At 44.2% G+C, this 15,045-nt stretch overlaps 1 protein-coding gene across 1 annotated transcript in view; it reads right to left on the reverse strand.

The window, feature by feature from the left end:
- The window catches only part of pinx1 (PIN2 (TERF1) interacting telomerase inhibitor 1), a 142,319-nt gene extending 128,478 nt beyond the window's left edge, over positions 1-13,841 (reverse strand). The window contains exons 1-3 of the mRNA XM_070885170.1: positions 13,598-13,841; positions 6,591-6,700; positions 1,975-2,067 (exon numbers count right to left, since the gene is read on the reverse strand). Coding sequence (XP_070741271.1) covers positions 1,975-2,067; positions 6,591-6,700; positions 13,598-13,616 — 222 coding nt within the window. The 5' untranslated portion in view covers positions 13,617-13,841. The remainder of the gene's footprint in view (positions 1-1,974; positions 2,068-6,590; positions 6,701-13,597) is intronic.
- Between the last annotated feature and the right edge of the window lie 1,204 nt (positions 13,842-15,045).

Here is a 15,045-nt window from a genome sequence, read left to right on the forward strand (position 1 = left end):
ACCACTTAAAAGTTAATACTTAAAGGTTGAAATAAGTTGAGGCAATTGCAAGCATTTAAAAATTCAAGTTTTTAAGCTGTAGAGCTGAGCCTGGTTGAGCTCTAGGATCCTGTACAAAACTGGGGCTTGATTGCTCACCAAGCCCTGCCAGGAGCATCAGCTGTTGAAGCTTACAGAATTCCAATTATTTTAACATTTTGGATGATAAGCAAGATCATGGGAGATTAATTACATCAAATAATGGAATACATTGAAGATATTTATGATTTTGGATTCATGGCAACCATAAATGACATGCATTTAGAACACAAGAACATAAGAAATAGGAGCAGGAGTAGGCCATTTGGCCCCTCAATGATGATGGCAGCTGATCTGATCCTGGCTTCAAATCCACTTCCCCGCTCATTCCCCATAACCCTCGACTCCTTTATCGTTCAAAAATCTGTCTATCTCCACCTTAAATACATTCAATGACCCAGCCTCCACAGCTTTCTGAGGTAGAGAATTCCAAAGATTCATGACCCTCTCAACAAAGAAATTCCTCCTCATTTTCGTTTTAAATGGGCGACCCCTTATTCTGAAACTATGCCCCAGTTCTAGATTCCCCCACTACGGGAAAGATCCACTCTGCATCTACCCTGACAAGCCCCCTCAGAATTTTATACATTTCAATAAGATCACCTCTCATTCTTCTAAACTCCAATGAGTATAGGCCCAACCTGCGCAACCTTTCTTAATATGACAACCCCGTCATCTCAGGAATCAACGGCGTGAACCTTCTCTGAACTGCCTCCAATGCAAATATACCCTTCCTTAAATAAGGAGACCAAAACTGTGTGCAGTACTCCTGTACAGCTAGAGCAGGACCTCCCTACTTTTATACTCTATCCCCCTTGCAATAAACTTGCATTTACTTTCCTAATTACTTGCTGTACTTGCATGCTAACTTCTTGTGTTTCATGTACAAAAACCCCCAGGTCCCTATGTACCACAGCATTTTGTAATCTCTCCCCATTTAAATAATAATTTGCTTTTTTATTTTTCCTACCAAAGTGGATAACCTCACATTTTCCAACATTATACTCCATCTGCCAAATTTTTGCTCACTCACTTAGCTTATCTATATCCCTTTGCAGATTCTTTGCATCCTACTCACAACTTTCTTTCCCACCTATCTTTCTCCATCAGCAAATTTGGCTACATTACACTCGATCCCTTCATCCAAGTCACTAGTATAGATTGTAAATAGTTGAGGACCCAGCGCTGATCCCTATGGCACCCCATTAGTTTCAGTTTGCCAATCTGAAAATGACCCATTTATCCCAATTCTGTTTTCTGTTAGTTAGCCAATCCTCTATCCATGCTAATATATTACCCCAACCTTGTGAGCTCTTATCTTTTGCAGTAACCTTTTATGTGGCACCTTATCGAATGCCTTCTGGAAATCCAAATACACGACATCTACTGGTTTCCCTTGATCTACCCTGTTCGTTACATCCTCAAAAGAACTCCAGCAAATTTGTCAAACATGATTTCCCTTTCATAAAACCATGCTGACTCTGCTTGACTGTATTATGATTTTCTAAATGTCCTGCTACTGCTTCCTTAATAATGGACGCTAGCATTTTCCCAGTGACAGATGTTAAGCTAACTGGTCTATAGTTTCCTGCTTTCTGTCTCCCTCCTTTCTTAAATAGGAGCGTTACATTTGTGGTTTTCCAATCTGCTGGGACCCCTCCAGAATACAAGGAATTTTGGTGGATTACAACCAATATATCCACTATCTCTACAGCCACATCTTTTAAGACCTTAGGATGGAGGTCATCAGGTCCAAGGGACTTGTCCACCTATTAGTTTGCTTAGTACTTTTTCCTCCAGTGATAGCGATTGTTTTAAGTTCCCCTCTCCCAATAGCCCCTTGATTATTATTTAAAGGTCCATACTTAATAATTTGTGTACTGCTACAAAACTTACCTCATGATTCTTGGCTGCTCCCAGACCCACTGTGTTGTTCTTTGCCTGCACTTTAATGTTTTCTGTTGACCCCTGCTCGCGAGCCCCAAGACCCTAGGAATCAAAGAAAAAGTTAAGAAGTTAGGGGCACAAATTAAATCAAAAAGTCTGTATCTAGCTGTAATAGTCTGCCTTTTTTGTTACCTTATACTAGATACATTGATAATGGAAATACAAGTTTGCTAATAAAATGTAAGATATTTTCCCCAATATAACATGCCTATCTTTTGGTTAAAATGATGCCTTCTTCCTAAATTACCGAATAACTCAAAAACTCCAGACTCTGACACAAAACACATTCCCCTACTATCTATTTCCAGCAGTAATTAATTTGCATTTTATTTAGCTTGTGCAGTTGAGACAAGTAAATATTTTTCACACCCAACATATAATCTTGTCACAAGATTATATCACCATAGTTGAAATACACAGCAATCTAAGTGTTCTATACATTTCAGATAAGTGAAGTTTTCGTTGGAATGATTTCAAACATCTGCAAAATTATTTAATTACTTTCAAAAACAATCTAAAAAATTTTGCAAAACAAAATTCCTATGTTGATGTCCTTAGTTTTGTGTGTACGGTATTTTATTCATTTTCAGTTTTAACAAATTTCTACTGATAAATTTCCAAATTTTAAAATTGTTCTTACTCAATTTTTAATTGACTTTCACCACAAGGTGATTTTTCAGGGTTAACAGATTTGGTTTTGTGAATCGCTATCAAATGAACATGGAGGTATTATGTTCTCAAATTCACCATCAAAAAATGCAAACTTATTTTAAAATCTAAATAAAGCTAGATTTTTTTCTTTAAACCTATAACTAGTAAGAGGGACAATTTATTTTCACTGTTTACTCCCATCTTCTCTCAGAAAATGAAGCATACATTTTTTTGACCTGATGATTTTCATTAAGGCTGCATTCTTTTAATAATTTACCACCATTTTTTTTCTTAAAAAGTAAACAAAGAATCCCTATATTTTGGTCATTAGGAACAAGGGCTATGATGTTATCTGGCAAAAAAATGTAGTAAGTGCATACATTTACAAGATGTTACACATATAATGGTAGCCATTTGGCCAAGATTTCATGTCTCACTGACTACTCCTGCACCTATTTTCTATGTTTCTATGTTTCTAAAACATACACAGCAGCTTCTGATAATCCTGACACACTAATGGTCTGTAAACCATTCTTATGGAGTGGAGGGAAGAAAATAAGAAAAATAAATTAACAAGCATTTATGTAGAACCTCAACACGTCCTCAGAACGTCCCAAAGTACATTCAATTGATTACTTTGAAGTACCGTCATTGTAGGTAATGAGCAAAGCTCTAACTCTAGCTGTGATCTTTCTTGCCAGACTTATGACACAGGTGGTGGTGCAGTGGCCCTATATTCCAACATTTGATGGCCTCTCATAGGGAATGATTTGAATAGAATACCATTTCTGTCTACTGGAATTAAAGTACGCTTCAGGGACAGGAAGGCTATTTTTGCCATAATTTATTAGTCATCATTGCTAGCATTTTCACTGCCTCCACAACTCCCCCGCCCCCCCGCAAACAAACAAAATGTTGTCCCCACTTAACATATGCACTTCCAGCAACAGTTGCTAAATACGATCGGGGGAACGATTGCTGGCTGACCTTTGCCTCCCTACAAATTTGGATGGATTTGGAGTGCACATGCACAAGTTTACATAGCGTGGTAAATAAGGTTAGTAAGCTGCAGGCCCAAGTAGTCACATGGGATTATGATACAGTGGCAATAACAGAGATCTGGCTCAAACAAGGGGAGGAATGGGCAGTTAATATTCCTGGCTACAAAGTATTCAGGAAAGATAGGGAAAGGGAAAAAAGGAGTATGGAGATGGCAATTTTGATCAAAGGTACAGTTACAGCACTGAAAAGGGATGATGTACTTAAATCTATTTGTTTAGAATTAACAACAGAGGAACTATTACACTGCTGGATGTATATTATAGGCCTCCAATTAGTGGAAAGGATATGGAGGAGTAAATTTGCAAGCAAATTGCAGAAAGATGCAAGAACTTTAGAGTAGTGATAATGGGGGCGGGAGCTTCAATTTTCCGAATATTGCTTGGAAAATAACTGTATAAGCAGCAAAGAGGGGGGGGGGGGGGGCGGAATTCCTGACATGTGTACAAGAGAACATTCTTGCTCAGTATGTTTCCAGCCCAATGAGGAAGGTAGCAGTGCTGGTTCTGGGGAATGGAATAGGGCAAGTGAACCATGTTTCAGTGGGGCAGAATTTGGGAATCTGATCACAAAGAGTAGTTATGGAAAAAGTCAAGGAACAATCAAACATGAAAATACTCAACTGAAAGAGGCTTATTTCAGTGGGTCAAAAGGGGATCTATTCCAGGTGGATCGGAATCAAAGATTAGCAGATAAAACAGTGAATGAGTAATGCAATGCCTTCAAAGATATACATAGATCAGGTACAGACTAGAGACATTTCTACAAGGGGGGAAAGGAAGGACATTCAAAGCTAAAGCTCTCTGGATAACTAAAGATATAGAAGTTATAATATATGCGAAGCTCAATACAGTGGAGAACCAAGCTGAATACTGAAAGTAGAGGAGAACTGAAAAAGGAAATAAGAGGAGCTAAGAGAATGTATGAGACTAGATTAGCAGGTAACATAAAAGGGAACCCAAAAGTCTTTTATAAACATATAAATAGTAAAAGGGTAGTCAAAGCAAAGGTAGAGCTGATTAGGGACCAATAAGGAGATCTTTTGGAGGCAGGGCATGGCTGAGGTACTAAATAAATACTTTGCATCTGTCTTCACTAAAGAATAGGATGCTGTCAATGTCACAGTAAAGTAGGAGGTAGAAGAGAAATTGGATAGGATAAAAATAAAGAGGAGATACTTAAAAGATTGCCGCTCAAAGTAAAAAAAGTCATACTGTCCGAATGGGATGCATCTTCAGTTTCTGACGGAAGTAAGGATGGAGACAGCGGAGGTTCTGACCACAATCTTCCTTGGATATGGGAATGGTACCAGAGGACTGGATAATTGTAAATGTTACACCCCTGTTCAAGAAAAGGGAAGAGGGATATACCCAACAATTACAGGCTATTCAGCCTAACGACTATGTTAGAGACAATAATCCGAGACAAAATTAATTGTCACTTGGAAAAATATGGGCTAATAAATGATAGCAAGGATTTGTTAAAGGAAAATCGCATTTGACCAACTTGATTGAGTTCTTTGATGAAGTAACAGAGAATGTTGATGAGGATAGTGCGGTCGATGTGTATATGAACTGAAGTAACCGAGCAGGTTGATGAGGGCAGTGCAGTTGATGTGTAAATGAACTTTCAAAAGGCATTTGATAAAGTACCACATAATAGACTAATTAGCAAAATTGAACCCCTTGGTATTAAAGGCAACATGGATACAAAATTGGCTAAATGACAGAAAGCAGAGAGTAGCAAATAGTTGTTTTTCAGACTGGAGGGAAATATACAGTGTGTTTCCCAGGGGTTGGTATTAGGACCACTAATTTTTTTAATATACATTAATGACCTGGACTTAGGTATACAGGGCATAATTTCAAAGTTTAGAAATGACAGGAACCTCAGAAATGTAATAAATAGGAGGAGAATAGTAACTGACTTCAGGAGGACAGACTGGTGAAATGGACCGACACATGGCAGAAGAGGATGCTACCAATGTCACAGTAAAGCCAAGAAGTATGAAATTATGCATTTTGGCAGGATTAAAGGAGCTGCAGGAACAGAGAGACCTGGGGGGTGTATATACAGAAATATTTAAAAGGTGAAAGAGCAAGTTGAAAAACCAGTTTTAAAAAAAAAACATTCAGGATCCTTGGTGTTATAAACAAAGGCAGAGAGTACAAAAGCAAGCAAGTTATTCTAAACTTTTATAAATCACTGGTTAGGCCCCAGCTATAGCATCATGTTCAATTCTGGGCACCACACTTTAGGAAGAATGCAGAGAGGGTGTAAAGGAGATTTATTAGAATCGTATGAAGCTCAACAGAAGCTTAAGGAACAGCACCTCATCTTTCAATTCAGCACGTTACAGCCTTCCAGACTCAACATCAAATTCAATAATTTCATATCATAACCACTGCTCCCATTATTTGGGACAGAAGCTGTTGGTAATAATTCTGCTATTCTCATTTACACATCCTCTAGACCCATTTTTTGTTTCTTTATTTGTCCCATTATCACCACCTTTTGCCTTGCACCATACCATCATCACCTTTGTCATCGAATCTCTCCTGCCTTCCATCCTATCAGACCATCCCTTTTGTTCTTTCCTCTCCTCCCCTCCCCCCCTGCTTCTGTGCTTGTTTAAGACCTGCTACATCTCTAACTTTTTCCAGTTCTGATGAAGGGTCATCGACCTGAAACGTTAACTCTGTTTCTCTCTCCACAGATGCTGCCTGACTCAGCGCAGGCCAGGAATCACATGGATGATTGCAGCGCAATTCTTTTAATATATGGTAATTAAAATCAGACAAATTACTCATCAATAATTTACACATCTTACTCTCTGTCAGCTGTATAATATTCACCTTTCCTTTTGACCACCCCATTTTTTCCAGCATCTTCTGTCCAAATCTGGATTCATCATTGCTCCAAGTGTTGTTCCTTGGATCCACAGACCACTTCTGCTTTCTACGGGCTGCAAATAAAATACTGTATTACAAACCCACGATTTCACACAGATTGCAAATGCATATAGACTTACATCAGAGACACTAGTCCCCATCCTGGCATTCCACACAGGGAGTCAAAGCCAAGTGCAGGTCAAGCAGGGGAATAAGTGGACCCAGACTGGGAAGTGGAAGAGAAGAGAAAATGGGGAGAAGAGATAAGGAATGGAGGCAGAAGTTAGAAAGAGGATAGCAGTGGCAAATTATTTTGCACATCTCATAATGTACATCTCTTCTCTCCAAATGTTGACAGGCTTACTGTTGGTTTCCAGTATTTTCTGTTTTAATTTCATATTTCTTCCTTTATCTCAGCTGTATCGAACTGGAGCAGAGTTATACAGGTACTAGTGGTTCTGCACCACTCTCCGTGCAGGTAGGCAGAGCTCTTCTCACTGATAATAGAATCGTAGAAATTACAGCACAGGAGGAGACTATTCGGCCTGTCGGGCTTGTGCTGGCTCTTTGAAAGAGCACTCATGCTTAGTCCCACATCCACACTTTTTATCCGTAACCCAGTAAGTTTTTCATCCTCAAGTACCTGTCCAACTCACTTTTTAAATTATTTATGCAGTCAGCATCCACCACCTTTTCAGGTAGAGTGAAAAAGATTTCTCCTCATCGCCCCTCTAAATCTTTTTCCAATGATTTTGAATCTACGACCTCCAGCTACTGACCCACTCGCCAAAGAGAATAATTTGTTTTTCTTTACTCTTAGCAAAATCTCTCATCATCTTGAAACCCTCTATTAGGTCACCACTTAACCTTCTCTGTTCCAAGGAGAAGAGTCATAACCTTTCCAACCTCTCTTCATAACTGAAGTCCCTCATCCCTGCTAACATGAGACGCTGTGGGCGATTAGCAGCAGCAGAATTCTATTCCACCACAATCTGTAACCTTATGGCCCGGCATATCCCTCACTCTACCATTACCATCAAACCAGGGAACCAACCCTAGTTCAAAGAGGAGTGCAGAAGAGCAGGCCAGGAGCAGCACCAGGCATATCTAAAAATGAATTGGCAACACGGGGCAGCTACAACATAGGACTACATGCATGCTCAGCAGCAGAAGCAACATGCTATAAACAGAGCTAAGCGATCCCACAATCAACGAATCAAAGCTCTGCAGTCCTGCCACATCCAGTCGTGAATGATGGTGGGCAATTAAAACAACTAACAGGAGGAGGAGGCTCCATGAATATCCCCATCCTCCATGATGGCGGAGCCTAGCACGCAAGTGCAAAAGGCAAGGCTGAAGCGTTTTCAACCATCTTCAGCCAGAAGTGCCGAGTGAATGATCCATATAGGCCTCCTCCTGTGGTCCCAACCATCGCAGAAGCCAGTCTTCAGCCAATCCGATTCACTCCATGTGATATCAAAAAGCGGCTGAGTGCACTGGATGCAGCAAAGACTATGGGCTCCGACAACATTCCGGCTGTCGTGCTGAAGACTCGTGTTCCCAAACTAACCATGCCTCTAGCCAAGCTGTTTCAGTACAGCTACACCACTGGCATCTACCCGACAATGTGGAAAACTGCCCAGGTAGGTTCTGTCCACAAAAAGCAGGACAAACCCAATCCGGCCAATTACCGCCCCATCAGTTTATTTTCAATCATCAACAAAGTGATGGAAGGTGTCGTCGACAGTGCTATCAAGCAGCACTTACTCACCAATAACCTGCTCACCGATGCTCAGTTTAGGTTCCACCAGGGCCACTCGGTTCCAGATCTCATTACAGTCTTAGTCCAAACATGGACAAAAGAGCTGAATTCCAGAGAAGAGATGAGATTGACTGCCCTTGACATCAAGGCAGCATTTGACCGAGTGTGGCATCAAGGAACCAGAGTAAAATTGAAGTTAATGGGAATCAGAGTGAAAACTCTCCACTGGGTGGAGTCATACCTAACACAAAGGAAGATGATTGTGGTTGTTGGAGGTCAACAGCTGCTTTATTAATCACCTTCCCTTCATCATAAGGTCAGAAGTGGGGATGTTCACTAATGATTGCAATGTTCAGTTCCATTTTCAACTCCTCAGAAAATGAAGCAGTCCATGCCCGCATGCAGCAAAGACCTGGACGACATTAAGGCTTGGGCTGATAAGTGGCAAGTAACATTCGCGCCACACAAGTGGCAGGCAATGACCATCTCCAACAAGCGAGAGTCTAACCACCGTTCATGATATTCAATGGCATTACCATCGTCGAATCCCCAACCATCAACATCCTGGGAGTCACCATTGACCAGAAACTTGTTGGACCAGCCACATAAATACTGTGGCAACAAGAGCGGGTCAGAGGCTGGGTATTCTGCGGTGAAGGTCTCACCTCATGACTCCCCACAACCTTTCCACCATCTACAGGGTACAAGTCAGGAGTGTGATGAAAGACTCTCCACCTGCTTAGATGAGTGCAGCTCCAACAACATTCAAAGCTCAACACCATCCAGGACAAAGCAGCCCACTTGATTGGCACCTCACCCACCACCTTCAACATTCACTCCCTCCATCACCGGCGCACCGTGGCTGCAGTGTGTACCTCTACAAGAGGAACTGCAGCAACTCGCCACAGCTTCTTCGGCAGCACTTCCCAAACCCGCAACCTACCACCTTGAAGAACATAGGCATCAGGCACATGAGAGCACCATCACCTGCAAGTTCTCCTCCAAGTTACACACCATCCTGACTTGGAAATATAACACCATTCCTTTATCGTCACTGGGTCAAAATCCCGGAACTCCCTCCCTAACAGCACTGTGGGAGTACCTTCACCACAAGGACTGCAGCGGTTCAAGGCGGCAGCTCAACACCACCTTCTCAAGGGCAATTAGGGATGGGCAATAAATGCTGGCTTTTCCAGCGACGCCCACATCCCAGAACGAACAATTAAAAAAAACATCCTGGTAAACCTCCTTTGTACCCTTTCTAAGGCCTCTACATCTTTCCTGAAGTGTAGTGCCCAGTTTTGTACACAATATTCCAGCTGAGACCTAACCAGTGATTTATAAAGTTCTAGCACGATCTCTTTGTGGGCAGCTTTCTTCGGGGCCAGCAGCGAACGCCTTTGTTTCACCGCTGACTGCAAATTGCAGGCCTTAGTTCTTTAACATAAGAAATAGGAACAGGAGTAGACCATAAGGTCCCTCGAGCCTGCTCCGCCATTCAATAAGATCATGGCTGATCCGATCATGGATTCATCTGATCATGGATTCAGCTCCACTTCCCCACCCGCTCCCCATAACCCCTCACCCCCCCTCCATCACTCAAGAAACAGTCTATTTCGGTATTACATTTATTTAATATCCCAGCTTCCTCAGCTCTCTGAGGCAGCGAATTCCACAGATTCACAATCCTCTGAGAGAAGAAATGTCTCCTCATCTCAGTTCTAAATGGGCAGCCTCTTATTCTAAGATTATGCCCTCTAGTTCTAGTCTCCCCCACCAGTGGAAACATCCTCTATGCATCCACCTTGTCAAGCCCCCTCATAATCTTATACGTTTCTATAAGATCACTTCTCATTCTTCTTAATTCCAATGAGTAGAGGCCCAACCTACTCAACCTTTCCTCATAAGTCAACCCCCTCATCCCCAGGATCAACCTATTGAACCTTCTCTGAACTACCTCCAAAGCAAGTAAATCCTTTCATAAATATGGAAACCAAAACTGTACGCAGTATTCCAGGTGTGGCCTCACCAATACCCTGCACAGCTGTATCAAGACTTCCCTGATTTTATACTCCATCCCCTTTGCAATAAAGGCCAAGATTCCATTGGCCTTCCTGATCACTTGCTGTACCTGCATACTATCTTTGTGTGTTTCATGCACAAGTACCCCCAGATCCCACTATACTGTGGCACTTTGCAATCTTTCTCCATTTAAATAATAACTTGCTCTTTGATTTTTTTCTGCCAAAGTGCATGACCTCACACTTTCCAACATTATACTCCATCTGCCAAATTCTTGCCCACTCACTTAGCCTGTCTATGTCCTCCTGCAGCCTCTTTATGTCCTCTTCACACATTACCCTTCCTCCCATCTTTGTATCATCAGCAAACTTGGCTACGTTACACTCAGTCCCCTCTTCCAAGTCATTAATATAGATTGCAAATAGTTGGGGTCCCAGCACTGATCCCTGTGGCACCCGACTCATTACTGATTGCCAACCAGAGAATGAACCATTTATCCTGACTCTCTGTTTTCTGTTTGTCAGCCAATCTTCTATCCATGCTAATATATTACCCCCAACCCTGTGAACTTTTATCTTGTGCAGTAACCTTTTGTGTGGCACCTTGTCAAATGCCTTCTGGAAGTCCAAATATATCACATCCACTGGTTCCCCTTTATCCACCCTGTTCGTTACATCCTCAAAGAATTCCAGCAAATTTGTCAAACCTGACTTCCCCTTCATAAATCCATGCTGACTTTGCCTGACCAAATTTTGCTTTTCCAAATGTCCAGTTACTGCTTCTTTAAAAATGGACTCCAACATTTTCCCAACCACAGATGCTATAGTTTCCTGCTTTTCGTCTGCCTCCTTTTTTGAATAGGGGCATTACATTTGCAGTTTTCCAATCTGCTGGGACCGCCCCAGAATCCAGGGAATTTTGGTAAATTACAACCAATGCATCCACAATCCCTGCCGCTACTTCTCTTAAGACCCTAGGATGCAAGCCATCAGGTCCAGTGGATTTATCTGCCTTTAGTCCCATTATCTTACTGAGCACTGCCTCCTTAGTGATTATGATAATTTCCTCCCCACCCCTCATAGCCCCTTGACTATCCACTGTTGGAATATTGTTAGTGTCCTCTACCGAAAAAACTGATACAAAATACTTGTTTAGAGTTTCTGCCATCTCCATGTTCCCCATTACTAATTCCCCGGTCTCGTCCTCTAAGGGACCAACATTTACTTTAGCCACTTTTTCTTTTTATATACCTATAGAAATTCTTACTATTTGTTTTTATATTTTGCGCTAGTTTACCTTCATAGTCTATCTTTCCTTTCTTAATCATGTTTTTAGTCATTCTTTGCTGGCTTTTAAAAGCTTCCCAATCTTCTGTCCTCCCACTAGTTTTGGCCACTTTGTATGCCCTGGTTTTTAAGTCGGATACCGTCCTTTATTTCTTTAGTTAGCCATGGATGGCTTTCTTTTCTTTTGCACCCTTCCCTCTTTACTGGAATATATTTTTCTTGAGAGTTGTGAAATATCTCTTTAAATGTACACCACTGTTCGTCAACTTCAATCCGTTTTCCCAGTCCACTTTAGCCAATTCTGCCCTCATACCTTCATAGTACGCTGGTTAGAGATCCAACTTTCTCACCCTCCATCTGAATTTGAAACTCAATCATTCAATGATCACTCATTCCAAGGGAATCCTTTACTAGGAGATTGTTAATTAATCATACAGGACCAGATCTAGGATAGCCTGCCCCCTGGTTGGTTTTGTTACATACTGCTCAAGGAACCCGTCCCTAACATTAGAAGTTTAAAATTGGAAATTTAAGAAGTTCACCACAATAGTTGCAGATCAACACAATCCTGAAGCAGCCTCCTTGACGTGGTCTTGCAATGAACTTTACAACTTCACTCCGGAGATAAACTACATCAGTCTGTGCTGTCACATCGGCATTAAACAACAGTGTTGTAATTGAACCATAAAAGGTCAATGCTACTAACTTTTCCAAAAGATTGCAGCTACTGAACTGAAATGATTTTATATCAGCTCACGGGGTTGGAGGTAATATATTAGGAATGGATAGAGGATTGCCTAATTGCCAGAAAACAGAGAGTTGTGATAAATGGGTCATTTTCTGGTTAACAAACAGTAACTATTGGGGTGCCACAGGGATCGGTGCTGCGGCCTCAACTATTTACAATCTATATTAATGACTTGGATGGCAGTCCCGGCCTGCAAGACCATCAGCAGGCTGGGGCCATTAGAGGGAGCAGCGTGCGACGGCATACCACTTCAGGGAGCAGCGTGTGCTGCTGCAAGAGGACGATGGCTACGAAGCCAGGTCGCTGATTGCAGTGCGGGCAGGCACACCAGGAGGGGCGAAGGAGCGGCAAGAGTTTGTAGATGGAAGTGACCAGGGCCCAAGGAGAGTAGTGAGTTTGGGGCTCAGAAGAGGCGAGGGCCCAGGGGCAGCAAGGGCCAGCCCACACTGCGATATGTGTGCACGCTAGGTCCATGCAGCAGAGCTGGTCTCCAGTCGTCTTGGGTAACCCTTGCCACTGGACCAAGACCGAGCTCTGTGAAGCCTGTGTGCAACGGTCACCACACGTTAAAAAAATCCACGCACAGGCATCTTCCACCCTTCAATATGTAGTTCAGGATCAGGAATATTAGATCCTTCATTGAAACGCCCCCTTTTTGGCGTGGAAACAAGTCATCCTCGCTTCAAGGGACTGCGTATGATGATGATGATGACTTGTGGATCAGGTGGCCACATCGTCCATATCCTGTGTAGATTCAGTTGAGTGCTGCCCACTGTCTTCGAGGAAGGTCGCTATTGCTCGGGATTTTTCCACCTCACGGAGCACGGTAGCGTCGCGGCAAATGGCAGGCAGGGAAATGGGGGACAGCACCAAGAGCTGCTCAGTTGGAGTGGACTTGAGCACCTGTACCAGCGATTAAGATGAATTTACAACACACATGTCAGAAACATTTTAATGAATGGCCTTCAACAATCCAGCGGTGCAGTACACCTAGCCCACAGTACCAAAGCATCGCCGCAATTTTAAGTCACTTCCAAGACAACGAGCAGCGGACACCGCGAGCTCCGGGGGACTTTCTATTGCAGAGAACCCGCGGACACCGCGAGCTCCGGGGGACATTCTATTGCAGCACACGTGGCCGGCTTGTACTCACGCTCCGCCAGCATCGCCATGTCCAGGTCCTAACTTAGCGTCCGCGGTGCAAGCCTGTAGGTTCTAACAAAAAAAGGATGCCAATTATTTTCCCGACTAAAACGGGTTTAGTGGCGATACATTGGTTTGCAGATCTGAAAGTCAAAAAAGTTTGATCTGCATTCTTGGGCCTCAGAATCGAAATTAATGTTGGATGTGGAAGCAACGATGTGACTGCGCAAGGGCAGTGGGGAAATTGTTGTAAGTGCGCATGCTCGAAGCTCCTGCTTCATTCTGGGTATTGAGGGGACTGTTTGAGGAAAGTGATGCATTTAATGAGGTAAAGATGCTTCAACCTCCTTCCACCACCTCGTGTTCCGTGTAACACAATCGCATATTTGTTAGAATATTATAACTATCGCAATGCATGAGCAGAGATACCAACATTCTAAATATCAAAATACTGAGATTATTTTATATGGATGAGGATTTGGAGGGAGGGAGAGAGAGAGAGAGAGAGAGAGGGTGGAGGGGGAGAGAGAGAGAGGGTGGAGGGGGAGAGAGAGAGAGAGAGGGTGGAGGGGGAGAGAGAGAGAGAGAGGGTGGAGGGGGAGAGAGAGAGGGTGGAGGGGGAGAGAGAGAGAGAGAGAGAGGGGGGGAGAGAGGGTGGAGGGGGGGGGAGAGAGGGTGGAGGGGGGGAGAGAGGGTGGAGAGAGGGTGGAGGGGGGGGAGAGAGGGTGGAGGGGGGGGGAGAGAGGGTGGAGGGGGGGGAGAGAGAGAGAGGGTGGAGGGGGGGAGAGAGAGAGGGTGGAGGGGGGGGGGAGAGAGAGGGTGGAGGGGGGGGGGAGAGAGAGGGTGGAGGGGGGGGAGAGAGAGGGTGGAGGGGGGGGGGAGAGAGAGAGAGGGTGGAGGGAGGGGGGGAGAGAGGGTGGAGGGGGGGAGAGAGAGAGAGAGGGTGGAGGGGGGAGAGAGAGGGTGGAGGGGGGGAGAGAGAGGGTGGAGGGGGGGGGGAGAGAGAGGGTGGAGGGGGGGGGGAGAGAGAGGGTGGAGGGGGGGGGGAGAGAGAGGGTGGAGGGGGGGGGAGAGAGAGGGTGGAGGGGGGGGGGGAGAGAGAGGGTGGAGGGGGGGGGAGAGAGAGGGTGGAGGGGGGGGGGGGAGAGAGAGGGGTGGGAGGGGGGGAGAGAGAGAGGGTGGAGGGGGGGGAGAGAGAGAGGGTGGAGGGGGGGGAGAGAGAGAGGGTGAAGGGGGGGGAGAGAGAGAGGGTGGAGGGGGGGGGAGAGAGAGAGGGTGGAGGGGGGGGGAGAGAGAGAGGGTGGAGGGGGGGGAGAGAGAGAGGGTGGAGGGGGGGGAGAGAGAGAGGGTGGAGGGGGGGGGAGAGAGAGAGGGTGGAGGGGGGGAGAGAGAGAGGGTGGAGGGGGGGGGAGAGAGAGAGGGTGGAGGGGGGGGGGAGAGAGAGGGTGGAGGGGGGGG

The sequence above is a fragment of the Pristiophorus japonicus genome, chromosome 7, assembly GCF_044704955.1.
Source record: "Pristiophorus japonicus isolate sPriJap1 chromosome 7, sPriJap1.hap1, whole genome shotgun sequence".
In the NCBI taxonomy this organism is placed as follows: Eukaryota; Metazoa; Chordata; class Chondrichthyes; family Pristiophoridae; genus Pristiophorus; species Pristiophorus japonicus.